Source organism: Sparus aurata, chromosome 8 (genome assembly GCF_900880675.1).
Source record: "Sparus aurata chromosome 8, fSpaAur1.1, whole genome shotgun sequence".
In the NCBI taxonomy this organism is placed as follows: Eukaryota; Metazoa; Chordata; class Actinopteri; order Spariformes; family Sparidae; genus Sparus; species Sparus aurata.
This window is the reverse complement of record NC_044194.1, coordinates 4,199,312-4,218,873: the sequence shown is the minus strand read 5'-3', so window position 1 is coordinate 4,218,873 and position 19,562 is coordinate 4,199,312. Positions and strand designations below refer to the sequence as shown.

The 19,562-nt window shown below is 42.9% G+C and overlaps 2 protein-coding genes across 4 annotated transcripts in view; one reads left to right on the top strand and one right to left on the bottom strand.

Moving 5' to 3' along the window:
• Positions 1 to 1,867: 1,867 nt before the first annotated feature.
• Positions 1,868 to 12,232, bottom strand: cry1b (cryptochrome circadian regulator 1b). Its single transcript, XM_030426252.1, has 11 exons — positions 11,278 to 12,232; positions 8,285 to 8,393; positions 7,855 to 7,997; positions 7,547 to 7,731; positions 7,311 to 7,399; positions 7,021 to 7,161; positions 6,530 to 6,841; positions 6,230 to 6,381; positions 5,257 to 5,459; positions 4,250 to 4,369; positions 1,868 to 3,023 (listed from the first exon to the last, which is right to left on the bottom strand). Exons 1-11 carry the CDS (start codon positions 11,433 to 11,435, stop codon positions 2,941 to 2,943), a joined length of 1,695 nt encoding a protein of 564 aa, XP_030282112.1. The 5' UTR covers positions 11,436 to 12,232; the 3' UTR covers positions 1,868 to 2,940.
• Positions 12,233 to 16,375: 4,143 nt separating this feature from the next.
• Positions 16,376 to 19,562, top strand: part of btbd11b (BTB (POZ) domain containing 11b) — an 84,565-nt gene continuing 81,378 nt past the window's right edge. For 2 of the 3 annotated variants that reach the window (XM_030426160.1, XM_030426158.1), the window contains exon 1: positions 16,376 to 17,457. In XM_030426160.1, the coding sequence (XP_030282020.1) occupies positions 16,605 to 17,457 (853 nt within the window). In that variant the 5' untranslated portion in view covers positions 16,376 to 16,604. The remainder of the gene's footprint in view (positions 17,458 to 19,562) is intronic. The other variant, XM_030426159.1, reaches the window with a different exon arrangement.

The window sequence follows — 19,562 nt, the reverse complement described above, 5'->3', positions numbered from 1 at the left end:
GAGCTGTCACCGCCCACCGGCAGCAGGCTGTGATTGGTCACTGAGCCTCCTGAGCCTCCGCGAGGCTGCCTCATCGCGCAGCAACGTGACTGGCTCATGAGCGGCTGCCCTCAGTGTTTACACGGCCATTATTTATTCTGCTGTATTTCTTCTTTTACCACACAGTTAACAAAGAGCAGCCGGTCGATCCTCCCCTCAGGCAGCAACAGACAAAAGATGGATAGCTGTCAATACACACACAGTGAGACGGTTTATTTAAAGAGGACATGTGATGCTGAATCTAAGGTGTATGCTTTTATTTCGTAGGTCCTGGTAGAACAGGTTTACATACTTTTAATGTAAAAAAAAAACACCTTATTATTCTCATATGGTGCATCGCTGCAGCATCCCCTCTCACTGTGTCTTAAACGCTCCGTTTTGGCTCCAGAGTGAGACATCTCACATCTGTTCAATCTTTGGTGAGAGTTGAACATGCGCATAACTTGCCGGGCAGGAAGGTAGTGTGATCCAAAATAATGTCGCTGCCGCTGGTAAGCATGGCTGTGGTACAGCCGTATATATTTTATAATACAAAAAATACAACGGCTGTTACGTAGTGACGCGCATTAATTACGTAAGTGAAGGCTCGACTCCAAACCAGGCATTAAAGGCAGTTCTGTGGGCGACTGTACCTCACTTTGTTGTGGAATTTGGGTTTTTTTTTCACTTTGCAGAACTTTAACATGCACAAAAATGCTTATTGAAGTTACTGAAGTGTCAAAAGAAGAAGTAAAGCCACATTCTGTGTTAACATGCATGTATACACTCTACAGGGTTCGTACACATTTTTCAAGGTAAAATTCAAGCACTTTTCAAGCACTTTTAAGGGTCATTTACACAATTTTCCAGCACCTTATCGCTGGGGTAAAATACATATCTACAGGAATATAAATACTCATGATTATTTTTTTCACTTTTTATCACAATTATATAAATTGTATTATGCTGTTAACATCTAAAATGATGTTTCATGATAGCAAAAACTTTGGAAATTAAAATAGAACACAAAGTTTTATCCAAAAAAAGAGAGACCTGAGAACACCCTGTAATTTTCTTTTTTGACATAAACTTTTATAAGCTTTTCGCTTATTCATCAAAGTTTATTAATATTGAACATGTCATCAGTCCAAATTGCATCAAATTCACCTTCTCCTCAGCCATCCTTCTCTATTGCTACCAGGCTGCATGCGTGATGATACACACACAGATTTTATTTCTCCTTGTAATAAGAAAACTGTCCAGTCTGATCCCAATGTTGCCAAGACACAGAGTTATAATGTCAAGCACTTTCAAGCACTTAAACTAAAATCCAAGCACTTTTCAGACCTTGAAAACACAACATTGAAATTCAAGCACTTTCAAGGATTTCAAGCACCCGTACGAACCCTGACTCTACAAGTTTGACTGATAATCATATCAGATATTATTTTCTGATTATTTGGAATCAATCATTTTTATCAGACTGACAATAAATTTAGTTTAAAATTGTTACTAACGTTATTCAGAACTTTGTAGCGGAGTAAAAAGTTAAATATTTGCCTCCGAAATGGAGCTAAGTGGAAGTATAAAGCAGCAGAAAATGGAAATGTTCCTTCACTAATCAATAAGTACAGCATTCGAAGAAAATGTGTTTGAATACAACTGGATTTGGACACAGTGAATTGTGAGAATGTCACTGAATGTGAATGTGAATCTCTGAAGCATCACATGGCAACTTGATAACATCTAAAGATGTCATGCGGGTTTTACAGTCTGTCCTCCTTCCTGTAAAAAGAGAAATAAGCTAAATAAAGTGTCATCAAAAGAAGACAAATCAAGAGGTAACGCATATAGTTTTATCTTTTATTTTAATACAGTTAGCATTTGGTCACTCTTTGTACAAAAATAATAAAATTTACGATCACACGGGAGACAAAAGCACAAGCATTCACAGTTGAGCTCTCCAGTTTTGGTAAGACATTCATTACAAAAGGAGCTGCGAGAACCCGTGACCAGATGTACAAAAGTTGGAAATCAAAAACAATAAATATTTACAAACTTTTATGCTTTTTGTAAGGCCTGATATATTGCCAAACCCGACAGTTCTGCTTCTAATACCTTTTACATCAGATCTTTGTGTCCTAAATGTTTTGTTTTTTTAAAATAAAAACATCACATTATTGATATTCATGACAGTGTGAATATACTTGATGTGAAACATTTAGGGGCTTCTTTTTAAAAAAGAAAAGAGACAACTGTGTTTTATCCAGGTCATGTTTCAATGCCAACAGTGGGCGAAGGTGTCAGCTGTTTTCCTCCAGCCCTCCTGATCGTGTTATCGATGAGAACCGGAGCGATCAGATATTAGCAAATTGATTGCCATCTACAAGAACTGACCTTTAGAATCCAGCTGAGCGAACAACTGATGAAAAGACTGTTTTGCTTCCTGTTTACAGTTTTATCTTGAGGATTCCCTCACCTGACTGATGCAGGGTGTTGCAGAAGAAAACAGGGCATTCATGATAATGATGAGTGGCTTTGACACACTATAGTGGAAGACAACAGGTGGCCTGACAGATCTTTTTATCTGCCTTCCATACACTTCTCTTTTTCTTCAACACTTCTCTCAAGTCCTTCCTCTGTTCCTGAGATGTGAAATACGTCTTATCTGTAGAACAAGACATGCTGACAGCCGACTGTCCAGTCCAACTCCTGACTTTTCAAACTGGCTGCACATATCATGCACTATGGGGGGTGTCCTTTCGTCAAATAGTCGATGCTACCAGTCAGATCTTCACCCATTCTGTCTCCTCCGTGGTTGTTCAGTTACTTCTGTACGTCAGCTAAGGGCACTGCAGGAGAGGATGATATCCACGTGATTGTTCACAATGAGGGATCTTTTGTGTCGGGCCTTTTCGCTCACTATTTGCTCTGCCTCCAGCTTTTACAGCTGCTTTCAAGTGGAGAATCTTCACAGCGTCGTTTCTGTGCACCATGCCATCTTTCTGCATTAAAACATGACACAAAGAACATACGTCAGGATATGATTTCAGGTTTAACACGGCGTCAGCTTACACTTTGTTTTGTGAATCAGAATACACTCGGTCTTATTACTTCCTTTTGCAGTTTGCAGTGGTAGGTAGCTCAGGGGATTTTTGTTTTTCAATATTTCTGGCTTGTTTTGCCAGAACATCAGTAGTTTAGTTCTGCTCTGTAATAAGGTCAAGCATTCAGTTACCATTTTTCAAAGGCCAACAGTGATCACGCAGGCCACTGATAGCAGCTACTTGATTTCAAGCTACTAAATGACCTTTCAAGATAACAAATGACCCAAGTCTCATGATGTGTGAGAAATAACATGCAAGTATCTTGCCTGCATTGTACAGCAAGTGTATGTATGTATTACTGTGCAATAGGGCTGCACGATTCTGGAAAAAATGTGAATGTACAGTGTTTATTGGGGCCGTATCTTAAGCTAGGTGATATGTGATAGCTGCTGTGGTCGGCTTTTTAAAATGGAGGCGTAATATTCCTCCTTTTTGACGTGTGACGTGACGTGAAGCCCGAAGTTGGGCTGTGAACAGTTGACAACGAATTTGTCTTCAAAATAAGAGCTTTACATTGCACCCCATTGGAGTTTAGAACTGGGTTCTTAGCGGGGGGGGGCTTTTAATTTGAAAGTAGCGACCGTTTCTAGCTTGTCGCTACAACAACAAGCTAACACAACCAAACAGCTGGAGATCCAGGAGGCGCTAGCATCTCCTGATCTCAGCGGCTGTCCAGTTGCTAATCTAGCAGGCGAGGTGGAAATTAGTGTACCCTCTGAGGCGGCAAATCGGCGGACCAAAACAGACCCTCAATTTGCCGCCCTCTGTCTAAAACCGCGGACCTAGCTGCCAAAAGGACGGGCAGATTGGCAGCTTGCTGCCCTGTCTAAAAACGGCTTCTCACTAACTTCTTCCAAACACTCAACTGCTGGCGGGCGTCCTCCACTGAATCATGTGTTGTAAAGACGCTTTACCACAGGTTGAGGGAAGAAGCAGCGGCAGTGCTGCGTTTGGGGGGCGCTTCAAAAAATCCGGGAGGAAAATAGGAGCATTTATTTGTGATTCAGCTCGAGATATAAAATGCTTCAGAATCGCATGTGTGAATCGAGATCGTGATTTTTTAACGATTTTGTGTACAGCCCTACTGTGCAAACAATTGAATGTTAGCAATCCAAACTACAAACCTGTTCGAGATGTTCCCCCAAGCATGGAGAGGTTTTCACTGGACCCGCATGTGTTGACTCTGCCGACATTACTGCGATTCGTGCCATCGTGTGGATTGACAGGTACCGTTGCGAGAAGGCCTGCAGGGACACCAAAACATTTTAATTTACTCCACAAGAAAACAGTTGATTGGGGAAAAAAAAAACAGGAACAACAGTAATTTCTTTTTTCGAGGGTTTGAAAACCGCTCTGTAGCCTGAGAGAAATCTGTGGCTTCTGAACAACTCAAACATGAGCGAGTTAACTGATTAATAAAACAGATGTCAGAGCCACAATACTGCTCATTTATAAAAATCCTAGTTCAGCTTCAACTCAACGACCGAGTGCTCTGAAAACGTGGAACTAAAAGCATAAAAAGCAGCTGATTGGCGATTATGTTCAGATGGTAATTTCTAGAGAGTCAAATCATTGCAATTTTCTGCACTGAGGTCACAGAATCACCCGTCAGTAATTTGTACACCCAGACTTTAACACTGCAGCACCTGAAAGCTGTGAGCACAGAAACACAAAGGCAACATTTGGCTGTCTAGACCGATGCTTGACCTAGATAAGCTGACGAGGATGTGCATGGATAATATCTGCAGAGAAGGAAATTAGAGGTTTCAAAACAAACATCTGAACCCTTTTACCTCTATATTTCTCATCAAGTGTTTCCACATAGTTAGTGCCAATTATTATATTGCTTATGGTCTAACCAAACAGCAGAGCTATTACTGGGACGCCGCCACTTGTTCCTTGCCCATTACACAACTGTAGTGTTTATTTAGTTTTGGTGTACTTAAATGCAATATCGTGTTAATATTCCTGCTCTGAAGCATGTTAGCTTTTACATCTAGTGTCAAATCATCATTGTGTATGGGGTTGTTTTCATAGTGAATCCCTGGATGACCAGAATTTACCCTGTAAACTCTTAATCTAGCATCAAAGTGTGAGTATGAGGTGATCAGTATCCTGGTCATGTTCCTACCAAGTCCTCTGTAGCAAGAAAGCTGCTGGTAGATTTGCTTCATCCGCTCGATGTTGACGCGGCTGGCCTCAGCGTGGTTCACCATGGGCTTGGGGTAGTGGACTCCTATGATGCACTTGACTGACTTCTGCAGTTCCTCCGGGGCATTCCAAGGTTCATAGATGTATTGGGCTGGAAAGCCTTTCAACACGGGCAAATAACGCCTGTGAGCAGAAACAGAAAATAATTAAAAACAGATGTGGAAGACAAGAAATGGGTGGAACATGATGTAAGCTACAAGAAGTTACACAACAGAAATCTGTTTGTGTTATTGTGTGACTTTGGTGTTTTGAAGGCTTTGTTTACATGCACCAGAGTCACACAATAAAACAGTCAAAGAAAATTAATCAAGGCAGTGGTAGAGCAGCATCTCATGTTCTGGGGGGTAAAATTACTGTTTTTATGAACAGAGTCTGGTAGCTTTGGAAAGATAAAGAAGCTATAACGGCCTTATTTTTCATGTTGGTGGCTGAAATACATTTTACTGGTGACCCTCCCGCTCACAGCAGCACATTGCTTTGCTTCCTACGCTGCTACTAATTCGGTCCTACAAAGTGGGGGAGTGCTGACTGCCATCTAGTGTCAGTAATACCCTGACTATGGATCAATAACTGCACAATCCCACTTCAAAAGCCTGAACTACTCATTTAATACTGACACAGTCGGTCACATAATTTGCATTGCTGTTTATCTATTAGAACACAAGACTGCATCACATTTTGGGGAATCTTTGTGGCTTATTGCAATGAGTAAAATCTCTTTGTTGATGTTGTTATCCTGGTGCAACCGTGACAAATCATTTCCCCCATGTGAGGCTACAAAAGAGCACAAGGTAGCCATGAGGCTGATTTGATTGCAGGGGGCACACATATAAATGAGCCTTTCAGAGGCCGGTGCTTTTGCACTCGTGATGCGGATGAAAGCAGTGACTAACCGTATGAAGTCTCCGTTGGGATCTGTGCGTCGTCCAAATCCCACGGGACAGTAGCAGTGGAAGAACTGCTGGAAAAACGAGCTGCAGGAAAGCCACATCCAGCTACCAGCATTCACACTCCAGTCGGCATCGATAAGTAACTCTTCAAACGTCTGCACGAGAGAAGTGAACAGTCCAGACAATGCATGTTAGTATTTTTAACCATGTGGACAGTACCTTTATTTACTATAACTTTTCTTTTAAAGAGACAGTGTAAACTGTACATACTAAAAAGCCTAATCCCTTTTCCTCTGTTCTTACCTTCATGCCTTCCTCCCAGCTGAGCCACAGGTCTCCCCTGGTGAGGAAGCAGGCCACAGCGTGCCTCGCCAAATGGTGGATCCACCCCTCCTGCCTCAGCTGTGTCATAATGGCGTCTATCCAGGGAAAGCCCGTCCGTCCCTCCGCCCACTTGGCCAGTGCCTCGGGGTTCCGGTCCCAGGGGATCTGGACACACATAGGGTTTCCCTCCATCTTGTCAAAGCAGGGGTTGTTGGTGGCAGTCGCATAGAAGAACTCCCTCCACAACAGCTGGCCGTACAAGGAGAGCGGTGGGTTGTTGTCCTTCTTAACCTTGACCAAGATAGAGCACACAGAAACTTGAATGCCTTTATTACAGTAATTTCCTCTGCATATGCTTTAAAATCAACAGAAACTAATCTGTATAAAAACAAGACGTGATAAAACGTATGTGTTTATTCCAAATATGAATCAATCGTGTTGGTCCATGTCTCGTCTTTGTTCATTCTTACCTTCTTGTACAGGTCGGTGAGTTTGAAGTAGAAGAGGCGACAGGAGAGACATCCAAAGCGCAGGTAAGGACTGAGGCCTGTGGGACTGGCCAATAGGGAGTTGGCGTTCATACGTGGACGCTCAAAGTTTGCCACCCATGCCTGTAAATCAGATTAATTAAGTTAAAGCAGACAGCTTTGACTAAAACAATACCACAGAAAATCTCAGCATGACTTTCCAGCAAAGCAAGTGCACAGAAAAGGAAGATTTTGTGCATATACTGTATGATGAAACGTCTTTTTTTTTTCACCTTTCTCTCCAGATGCCTCTCGAGCCTCATGAGGGCTTCTGTTTCTCCACCTGGCCATACTGCTGTGGCCAAACCGTCTGTGTCAAAACCTGAAAAAACAACATATACAAGTTCAGATTCAAAAACTGCTCACAGTCTGTGACACTGAAATGTAAGCTGGATTGGGCTTGTTTTATATTCAGCATGACCAGTTTATTCAGGCACACAGACAGTTTCCGACAAAGACAGAAACTTACCAAGCTCCTCCAGGGATGGGACGCCAAACTTGTCATCATGGTCGTCGCTGACGGGTGTGTCACATTTTCTAAGAACCTCAAGTGTGACTGTTTCTGCAGGGAGCTCCACGGCATCCATGCGGTTGATGAGACCCTGGAAGCGCTTGTACGTAAGAGGAGGGTGGCCATCGTTGAGTTCTATGATCCTATAGGGAAGAAAAATGTTAATCATCAGACACACAAACACAGAGCAGGCAGGGACAATCCGCAGTGTTTCACATCCATTGCTGTGTGACATTTGATTCAGATGATATCGTATAGACGCTCACCTGGACAGATCGTAGAGGGTGTGTGAATTCAGCACCGTGACTTCTACCCCGGCCTCGCAGGCGAGTTTCTGAATGGCAGCATCACGTTCCTTGCCGAACGGCTCAGAGTCGTATTCATAAGATAAACGGTTGATCTGCCATTCCTGAGGAGAAAATAAATACAGACGCACATACACAGGTTAAGATATGCTTAATAATACATTTTAATGATAAATTAATTATAAATATGATAAATTTACTGGTTCATGCTGTAAATTAATGCATGAAAAGGATGTGTATCTTTAATCTTATTTCTAATTCAAATATCATGACAACAAACTGAGTGATCAAGTTGTTTGAGGTTACAGTCATATAACATATTTATGACAGATGTATTGTATAACATGGATATAAAAGTATAAAACTGCATCTTCCGCTCTACTGTTTTTACCTTAAAAAGACGAGGGAAGACATCTGTGGGCTGGCCTCTGATGACGAACAAGCGGGAGTTGAGTTTGCGCAGGCTGGCATCCAAGTCCTCTAAACACTGCAACAAAAACCTGGAAACAAACAGACAGAAGGATCATTTACCGTAATTGGCTAATACACCTGGGATAACTTCCTGTGACCACCAATCACAAATGTAGCTGATCTGATGATCTACACCACAACTGCACCAACATGGTGTGTGTGTGTGGTGTCGTCACATTTCAGTAGAACAATAAAGGCTTTGTGGACCGTCCTAATTGTGTTTAGCTTGTTTGACATGGAGTTGTTTATACAATAGGAGTCAGCGCCTCTGGGTGGTTGCTTAGCATGTGAGCAGTTAAAATCAATTAAGCCGTGAATCTGCAAATAGAGATAGCTGGGAAAAGTGTGGCCACATTACACAAATAAACTGAATTAATCACAATAGTTAGCCACCACCAGCATGACAGAAGGCAACAATAGTTACTGTCTCCTTTATTTTGACAGCGCTATTTAAATAAAGCATCACGTTAAAAAATTAAGAAGACATAAGCTTAAGATTTCAGGCCATACAGCTGAGACTGTGTGTTACAGAAATTAGATATTAGGCTTAGAATTAAACACCAACATTACAACTAATTCAACTTTAATTTGATAAACCATCTGAATTGTACTGCAGCAGCACAATCATATACATTTGTGAACATCACAACATGAGAGTGCAAAAATATCTTGATGTAGTCAGAACTGAAATTATCACCATCACTTGATCAACAAGTGATACAGACAAGCTATTCAGACTCATCAATAGAGAGAGTGCATGAAGTGTTCAGGTGAGAACAGGGAGCCCTCTGGTGGTTACAGACGTGTAGACATTGACGCAGCACTTGCAGTACTGCACGTGACTGAGAATAGCAGCAGACAGACGACTACATAACAAGATTATCAGACTCTGTTTTCTCCCTGCTCCCTTTCAGTCACGGGGATGTGCAAAAAAAGTACGTTTTAATTATGAATCGTCTCTTGAAATTCTTCTTTTTAGGGTTGTGCATTACCATGATAGAGAAATAGATAAATAAATAATTAAATAAATGAACCTTTCAACGTGACATAACCTGGATAATGACAACAAATCTGAACCTGCTCAGAACAGACAACCCAGATGATTCATACAATTTGTATGCATCAGTGAAATGCTCTTTTATAAACACTCTGTGGCACTGGACTCATTTTATTGCACTTTTATTAATGGGATCTTTTTTATGTTCGATCAGTGGGCCGTTTTCTTCATCACAACCAGATATTTGTTAAGAAATCTGCCTTATAATTTCAGACCAAAACACTAGGGCCAGAAGAACAACTCTGGCTACTTTCATTAAAACTGTGAAGTTTATTATCTTAAAGCATCAAATGAATAAAAGGTGTGATGGCTCTGTAGCCAACAGCATCTCTGGAGAAAAAGATTCTCTAAACATGAACATGAATTATGATGAGTAAATTCTGTGTATTGCTGAAAAAAATACTACAGACTCCACATCAGTCTCTTGTCCTGCAATTTCCTCAACACGTGTTATTAAGAATGAAAACATAGTTTTTCATGCCAAGCACATTAAAAGCACAGCTGCAGCAATCTTTACTTTATGCACTGATCACTTCACAATGCTTCTGCTTGTCCAGGTATTAAAATGGAGATGTCAGATGAGGAAGAACACTCCCAGAAACAGAAAAATGTAAAGCTGTCATGTGCCCACAGTCATGTCAGAAAACCTGAACGCTGTCGATGTGTCTGATAAGTTAGAGATAGCGTGCACGTGACTTAACTGAGGTTGTGTACCTAACCGGAGGGGGTGGACGGTCTGGTGAGTGTGTGTCTCATGCAGGTCAAAGCTGCGAAGGGTCATGATGACCCAATTTCAGTGCACTCTATTCAGGGCTGAGCAGCAGCTTTATTAAGCGGGAAAACTGGCTGGCTCACGATGTACTGCCTGCAGCAGGGCTGCAACCAACGATCATTATCATTCTGCAGAGTATTTTCACGATGAATCGATTAAATGTTTGGTCTATAAATGTTGAGAAAATGCAGATCTGAAAGATTTCCCAGAATCCAAAGTGACACCTTCATATTATGTCAAATATCAGTCCAAAACGCAAAAAAAACAAAAAAAAGACACAATGTACTATCTTGAGTGCCAAAAAAGAAGCAAATCCTCACATTTAAGAAATTGGAACCAGCAACTGTTCAACGTTGCTGAAAATGATAAATCAATTATCAAATAGTAGGCAATTCATCATGATTAATAGATTAAGTGATTAATGAACCTTTCTCTGGACATGAAGGTCAAAGTCCTACCTTTCCATTATAGTAAATAACTCCCCCTCATACAAAAGCGACTGAATGGCTAACTGATACCAAGCTCTGTGGATTCTCAACCAGCACAATACATGGCAGTGAGTAGTACTGCGTTCAACAACCAAATGCAGTTAACATTAACATCCTTATTTTTTCTAATGGCTCTCAAGTGGTGAAAAGGTAAATTTGATGTAATACCAAAACCCCAAAAAATCATTAACTACAACTAATTAAACTGGCCTGAATTAATACCACTGATGATTAGCAGACTGCATATTGATTGGAGGAATGAACTGAACCCTTAATACTGGAAGAGACACAAAAAACATCTGGAAATCTTGAATGCATGTATGGCAAACTGGACAGTCAGATGATGATGACTGCTTATAATTTAAGGATATTAGAAGCAACAATAGACTTCATAGAATTAACCAAAATTGAAAATATAAGACACATTTGGACAGACTAGCAGGTGGTTCATCAGGTGTAACTGGGCTATCATTAACATGGATAATCACTCATCAGTGAGTGTAATTAGAGGTCACTTGATTTAGGGTTGAGGTCCAGTGTTAGAACCTCCATCCACACAATTCAAACACATTTTGACATTCTGATCCGACCCTTACCTCCACCTGTTGATGCCCACATTGGAGGACCCTGCGAACCAGGGGTCCAGGATGTAGATGCACCGCAGGCTGTCCGCCCCACGGATGGACTCCCTCAGGGACGGGTTGTCGTGCAGCCGCAGTCCCTTCCTGAACCAGTGGACGGTGTTGACCACCATGTTTACCCGCCTTCTGGGGGTAGGAAAGAGAGGAGGTGGTGCCGAAAAAAACAACAAAGATGTCCTTCTCTGTTGTTCGGTGGTTGTTGTTGATGTAGCTCGTCCAGTAGCGGTTGTTAGCTAGCTTTAACCTTGCTCCATGAATTTATCCACAGAGTTGAGTCTCCTGACCGTCGGTGGTTGCATGTGTGGTGAGCAGGTGACCACGACAGACGCAGCAAAAACAGGACAACTCCCGCCTGGATTAGTAGCAACGACGAAGGGAACACATTTGATGGAAGAAATCAGAAGAAATCTGTTCTCCAGCCGGCGGCGACGATAGGATTGTTTTTAGCTTCGTAAGCTGTCTCACGAGGTGTCAGTGAAGCTAGCTTGCAGAAAGTTGAAGCGCGCCAAAATGTCCGGTAGTTTCCCCACAAGTGATTCCAGTCCAGTTCAAGTTAAAAAAAAACCTTGACTCTGAAATTATGTTTAAATTTGTGAATAAAGTCTGAACGCTGACCTGACGCACTCGACTAACAGGGAAGCTGTCCTCTGTGTGAATCACATCAACATCTCCACCCACAGGGGTAAGCAGGAAGAAATGGAGCGCTGTGATTGGCTGGGATCGACCGTTATACAAGCGCTCCCATGTCACGTTTCCGTAACGTGCTTTCTTACCAACGGTTAAACGCTGTGTACGCTCGGTTTAAACCACCCAAACGTCGATATTCTTTCAAATTCTCTCAACATTTTGTCTCTGGTGAACATAAGAGGAGTAGAAATTAAAAAACAACCCGTAAAGTGTCTGATGTAAGCAGCTAATCAGAGGCTTTGGCTGGAGTTACGTGTACACTCAGAAGTACCCGGATCAGCACATGGAACACGGCGTGGCTCGGCTCGAGCCGGGTGTGCTCGATTTAACACACAGGACGCACCGCTCTCACTCCGCCACGGTGCATTTGGGGCAACATATCCAACCCCGCCCACTCAGGGCGACGATAATCTATAAACAATGTGAGCCTCGTTAACTTACATAAATGAAAAAGTTGACAGATGATCTGTAGCAGTCACGCTAGTTGTTGTTGTCTGAAGTTCAGTTGATAACGTGTGTGGAAATAACAGTTAATGAGAAAACCCACTTTGTATTGTGCTGTAATCTAATTACGGTATCTTAGATAAAGTCAACATACACAGACAGCAGGAGCCACTTGTATTGTGTTTACAGTGACACTGAGATGTGGTTTAATGCAAGTAAAGTGTAATTTACAAATAATTCAGATGAGTTTGATTTATTTATTGTGCTGGGAACAGTGTCACCTTGCACAGGCAGTACACTCAGACCAGGGCTGCCATTGTGTCCCAGAGGCTGCTGTTATATGATCCAAAAATGATGCTCTACTGCAGCATAGACAGAGATTACACAAAGCAAGGACTGCAGACACTGTGTGACCCTTTGATGGAGGTTGGATTAGACCTTTTACCACATTAGGTATTATTTTATGTGTGTGTAGATATATATGATGCAAAGACATTAGAACTGTATGATATTTATTTTGCTAGTGTTTAGTATCACACACAAATACCACTATAAGAGGAAAGAGAATAAACTGTATGATGTTCAAAAAATGATTGATCCAGGCCTGTGGGGCTGAACAATCTACTCTTACAGTATGTCTATCCTTGCAGGCTTTTTTTTTTTATCTTGTTCCGAACATTACACATGGCAAATGATCTAGAATAGACTAAGGGGGAACATCTTGACTTAAAACACCCCGCGCAGTGCTTCAGAACCTGAGATCTAACAGGAAACAGCAAAGCTAAATATAAGGCAGTAAAGAGTTTCTTCAGGGGCTCCAGAACCTGCTGCAGTGTTCTGGTGCTCCTGGGCCGACACATCCCTCACTTCCAGAGTCAATTATAGTGGATGTGCTCATAAACCCTCAACAGGCGAACTTTGGCTTTCCAGCATTGCGTGTTCAAAGTGTTGAGCTCGGGCCTCTAAATATAGATTAACATGTAATTAAACAAGTAGTTTAGCTGCATTCTGTGGCAGTTTACTGGTAATTCAACTAGATGGCATTTGACTTTCTTGCATAAGTGGTGTATTTTCTTATTATTTCGTATGACATGCACATTGTGTGAATTCATGGATAGCCTGCAATGCAAAAGTAACTTCCTCAACACTGTGTTATATAATAATACTGTTTAATATGTGCTGATTTTCTTGAGTGGAGCTTCAAATCATTTTGCTTGCTTGTCTTTCCTCAATTGCTCACTTTTATCCAAAAGCCACAATTCTCCTAATACTTCAGGTGGCGAAGAATAATATTAATTTTTCTATTTTTTTCTTATTACTCTTGTCAAGGACTCGGCTGCACCTTCATTTATTAATTTTACCATGAAGATATCTAACGATGCTGTGTTGAGTTAATTAAGCTGCATCGGTGTTTATAATGAACAGCTTCTCTCATGAGATAAGGCCGGCTTCATTGGGAAATAATGTACATTAGAAAACATGCATGTAGTTTTGCGAGTGGAGTCTAGATGGCAGTCTTCACCAAGTATTGTTTTTAAAGAGGCTTGAGACCCCCTTTCATCAGATTCTCAAGGCTTTTGTCTGATGTAGTGAGAGCAGTCAGTCACAGATTGTGCAAACATCTGACGACGACACGGAGACGGTGGAGAAAGCTGTTTGAGGCAGAATGCTAACACGACTAGCACCGAACCAAAAGTTGGGATTTTAGGAAATGGTGCATGATTAAATGGTTAAGATGTCTGCACCAAATTTTAAAGCAAAACATTTCACTCAAAACCATAAATGCCATCCTCTGGTGGCAAACGAACGACTGTACAAATATCTCTCAGCCCAGATGAGGTGGAGATATTTCACTTCAAGTCAGATAAAAATCCCCCGGGCTACCTGTTTAATTACCTGCCTCCTGGTCGTGCTCCCTCTGACACGCTGCTCCTTCTTTATTAACTCTGATTAAATAAAGCAGTCAGCCTGGCTAGGAAGGTTATTTTGCACCCAACACAGACATGAAACTGTGATATTAAATCATCTCAAGGACTGTCGAAACGACACTCAAGGTGAGTTTTATAACCCAACGTTGCTGCTTTCATTTTTACAATAATTGATTCACCTCAGTTGTTCGGAGCCCAACATCATCGCTCCTTTTTCTTCTTAAAGGATAGATCTGTCATTTAGCAATCAGGGAGGTTACTGAGATGAATTACCATGAAATTAATCAATATCTCTGCCTCTCTTTCTGATCCTGTAGAAGGAGGTCATTACCGGTGAGGAGGCAGATCACACATCCTGCACCATCTGAGCATGTCTTTTAAATGTGTATATAATAGATTTGTACAGCAATGTTCAGACACATCACATGCCTGTAATGAGCTAACAGGCCTTTTTTTTTTGTCCCAGCAGACATTTTCACTTATCACAGTCGTTAAAGCACAAGTGGAACTAACAATGGCACTGAGAGAGCATGCACAAATACCAGGAGGCTGAAAAACGATGCAGCTAAATTAAATCACAGCATCATTAATTTAGTTATGTACACCTCTGAGATGGTGATGTCTCTTCCTTCCTGGAGCTTCAAAGCAGAACAGTGTTGCAGCACTGAAGAAGGTGAGTGAGAGTGTGATAAACAGCAGGAAAAAAAAGAGAAAGCAGCCAAACAGGTGAGCTTTGTGCACACACTTCAGACGGCATTAGCACGCTCCTGCTCATGCTTTAAGCTCAGCGGCTAAAGTGAAGATTTGTGCGTAAAAAAGGAACCAATTTGGGATCTAAGGGCGTCTGGAGACTTGGAGGACGCTGGATTTGCCCTCAGCTGCTTCAGTTGTCCACGAAAAGCTCCAAAAAATGTTCTGTGGAAACTTCTCGTGACTCTCCGTTGGCATGAGGTTGAGTAGATAATGACTGAATTTGTCATTGATGGGTGAACTTTTCCTTTAAGCCCTCCTTCCCTTATAAATAAACTGGTGTTTCGCTGCAGAACACCAGGGTTCACTGTTGCTCCAGAGAGAGGAGCAGCCGGCTGTCAGATGCAGAAGCTTCAGTTTCTCTGCAGCTCAGATGCTAAACAGCTCCAGTCCAACAGATCTGTCACAAATCTCCACTCCATGAAGCAATTCCCTTTTTTTTTTTCTTAGATTTGATTCTTTTCCACCCTGTAGACAATATTACATTCACACTGAACTAGTTAAGTCAGTGTTACAGTAGCTGCTTACACCTCACTGCTGCTTGAGAACAAGGAACACACCTTCCATTTTCTTTCTTTTTTTTTTTTTTTTACAATTGTTGAATCCATCGTGACGTTCAGTGAGGTGGACCGGGGTTCATCCAGACTCCACTTTGGGTTCAGTGGGGGAGGAACAAAAAAAAAAAAAGGGTTAGACAGACCCTGAGAGTGATCCCCAGCTAATGACCTTGAAAAGTAATTCAGATCTGTTCATTGAGTTCTCCTTCCAGAGGAACCGAGCAGGATACATTATGCATGCAATCTATTATTAATGCTCTTGAGTCATGTTACGATCAGACATGGGGCCCCTCAGAAAAATATGTGGAGGGAAAAAAGCCTGATCCTCTGAAGGACCTGTCCTCTAAACATGGTTACAGAGAAAAAAGAAATAGCAACAGCTGCTTCTGTGTTGTGTGATTTATTATTCACTGCAGTTTGTCTTTGACATTATAACATTTGACAGGATTTCTGCGTCTCCAAAGTTTTGTGGAGTAAAAGTTTTGCAGTAAGTCAGCTGAAACACGCACTGAGCTCCATGTGTGCATCCCCCTTTATTCTTTAAATGCATTATCATTAATAAGCCTCATCATGGCTTTATTGATGACTTTCTATCGATTCTCCAAAGCAATCCAATTAGAGCTCTTTGCTGCTTCATCCCGAGAGCCCATTGGCTGACAGCTGTTCCCTGCTCTCCTCGGCCCCGCCCCCTTCTGTCAGGCACTGCGCTGGTTCAGGGACTGTTGATGCGCTGTAGTCAGATTACTACTCTTTAACTTTACGCGACGCCTCTGGATGGACTTTACAGAATAAAACAAGATTCATATTCGTCGCGGCGCTCGTGCAAAGACGCGTGCGTAATCAAACTCCGCCGCCTTGATTTATATTTTCCTCCACTTCTCCCCAAAGACCTCCTTTTACAGCATGAAGTGCAGTTATGGCAAGGAGTAGCAAGACAGCAGCGAGGACCCTGGAGGATTTGACGCTAGACTCGGGTTATGGTGGAGCCGCCGACTCCTTCAGGTCTTCCAGTGCGTCGCTGTGCTGCTCAGAGGCACATGGAGGGAATCACTGGCATCTAACCGACTCGATGCACAGTCGACACAACAGCCTGGACACTGTCAACACGGTCCTGGTCGAAGACGCCGAGATCCTGGAGAGCACCGGGCAGTGCGCGAAACTACCCGAGCTTGAGGATGTGCCGTGGAGCCTCGGGGAAGTGGCGAGCGCACTGAGCAGGGACGAGGAGATGAGCCTGCCGACCCCCCCGCAGGACGTCCTGCACAGGCTCTCGGTGCTGGTCAGCCGGGCCCTGGTGAGGGTCGCCAAGGAGGCGCAGCGCCTGAGCCTGCGCTACGCCAAATGCACCAAATACGAGATCCAAAGTGCCATAAAGATGGTCCTGTCGTGGACCGTGTCGATGAACTGCATCGGCGCGGCCCTCAGTGCCTTGTCCCTGTACAACATGAGCACGGAGGAGGATAAGTTCAGCCGCGGTAAGTCGGTGCGCTGCGGACTCATCTTCAACGTGGGGAAGTTCTTCAGGTGGATGGTCGACAGCAGGGTCGCGGTCAGGATCCACGAGCACGCCGCGATCTACCTGGCCGCGTGCATGGAGAGCCTCTTCCGCGAGGTGTACGCGCGGGTGCTGCGCAGTGCGCTGCTGGAGAGGGACAACGGGATCCCCAAGTTTACTGTGGAGACCCTGGAGCAGGCCATCAACAGCGACGCGGAGATATGGGGGTCTCTGCTGTCCTGGCAGCATCTGATCTGTGGGAAGAACGCAAGCGGTGAGTTGTGAACACTGTAAGTCCATTCAACAGGGTCCTGCTCCACTCCAGACACAGATGTTAAACCCCAGTGCGCAATATGTCACTTGTAGGAGTCTCCCCTCTCCCCTCAGAGTGTGTTCACATCAGAGCAACACTGCTCAGGCTCAGATGATCATGATCCCAACAAGTCTCATCTGTATCATGAGTGATTATGAGCACTATGAGGTTTTTATTATAAAGAGGCCCCTCAGATTCAACCTGACATAAACTGTTTACACCACAATCTCTCTGTTGTTGAGGGACAGTGAACTTTAACTTAAAGACATTAGTGAAAGAGCTGAAATGGTGCAGAAGCTGCAGGCAGGTGATGATTGACTGACTGACTGACTGACTGACTGACTGACTGAGTGTATCAGGATCAGAGTGGTCCTCTTCTACTGCAGATGTTATTCTCCGGTGCCCTTCTTGTACTGTATGTGGCTGTTTTGTTCATGCACAGAGTGATGCAGCGGGCCCTGCGTGTCCCCGGGCTCGCTGCCTCGCTTTGAGAGCTTTCAGTGAAAGGGCCTCTCTCCGTCGGTTTTCCTACAATGATGCCCTGCAGAGGTGAGTCTTATTCTTTCCACCCAAAGAGAGGAAGGAGGTCTTTGATTCCTGTGTACAGTCGCCGATCCTGGTGCACAGAAAACCGTTTCCAAGTGCCAAGAAATACCTTTTCGGTGCTTTCAAAGTAAGTGTAATTGCCTTCAGAGCTCGCTGCCACTAAACCAGCAATACATCACAAACCACTCCAACACATGCTTGCCCCTGTTTTGATGGATGTTGTAAAAATGCTGCTGTGGCTCCTCTTGCAACAGGTTTACGTAATGAAAGGCCTTAGGGGACCTATGTGCTATCATGCATTATGCAGAGTGATGTGAATAAAACTGAGTTATAGAGTGAGGGGGAGAAAGAGAGACAGCCGGGCGAACAGAGACAGAAACTTACAGAGACTCTGTGACCGTATTGATGAATCACCAGCAGAAGCCTGGCACCATGAGAGGAGCACTTCACTTCACTGTACCTCTTTGTTTTAAAGGCACAGCCAAACGTCTGCTTGTTTACAGTAAACGACTGCAATGATTCTGCTGCACAGTCAGAAACACACTCATGTAAATTATTTGTCGTCATGACAGCGTGCAGCATCATTATTTTACTCTGCGCGCTGACACATCGTGCAAAAAGTAGCCGGCTCAAAGAGACGGCGATGTCACATCAGAGTTACAGATTGAGCGTACAGTATTAAATGTCAACGTTCAGTCACTCTGCACTCTCAGGCCACTTGGCATGCAGCTGCCGCTGTAGAAGAGGTGTGGCGAGTGTTCAGTGGTGCATTGGACCGGCGAATAGGATGAGATGCAAGAAAAAAACGTCTGTCATGTGGAATATTTAAGTAATACCTAAGGCTGAAAAAAAAACGTGGCATTTGTGCAAAGTGTAGCTCAGTGTGTGAAGTACGAGCACGAAAATGAATCCAACAGCGACTAGAATCTATATGTTCTCATAACAGTGCAACGAATGACATGAAGAGATCTTTATAGTGTCATTTTACTCATTGTTTTGGTTTTCTAGCTTGCAGCTTTGTCGCTTTGTCGCATTTAGAAGCTAAAGAGATAAATGTTTCCCTTGGTCTAACTCCAAACCGTTAGCTTCACGGCTAACTGAGCTAACTAGCCAATGACAGCTACATTAAGCAGCGCTCAGTGGTCTCTCTGCTGCCCCCTATTTGTTTAAGTATGCACTTAAAAGGTGGCCAGTTCTTACATACTGCACCTTTAAGGAACCGGAAGAGACCAAAACAAACGAAAACAAACCAGTGATGAATATTGTACCTGTTCGTCAGGTGAGATCCGAAATTAATGCAAACGTGGCTCCATCCAAAAAAACCTGCAAAAATTTCAATCAGTTAATGCATCCTAAAGTCTCAGGTCCTAAGAAAATTCATTCAATATTGCAGATACACAGTATGTCAGCATATTTTAAGACGAAAACTGCCCCTCCTTAATTCGCCATATAAATTATATGGGCAAGTCAATGACTGCAGATTTAAGGCTGAACACACAATACAGGCGTTTGTCAGAAGA

Excerpts from the sequence above, each read along its gene's own strand:
- cry1b (XM_030426252.1), bottom strand. The coding sequence starts at position 11,435 with ATGGTGGTCAACACCGTCCACTGGTTCAGGAAGGGACTGCGGCTGCAC. Across the intron at positions 7,162-7,310 it reads AGAGGCATCTGGAGAGAAAG|GCATGGGTGGCAAACTTTGA; the intron begins GTGAAAAAAAAA and ends TCTGATTTACAG. Across the intron at positions 6,382-6,529 it reads GCTGGGAGGAAGGCATGAAG|ACGTTTGAAGAGTTACTTAT; the intron begins GTAAGAACAGAG and ends TCTCTCGTGCAG.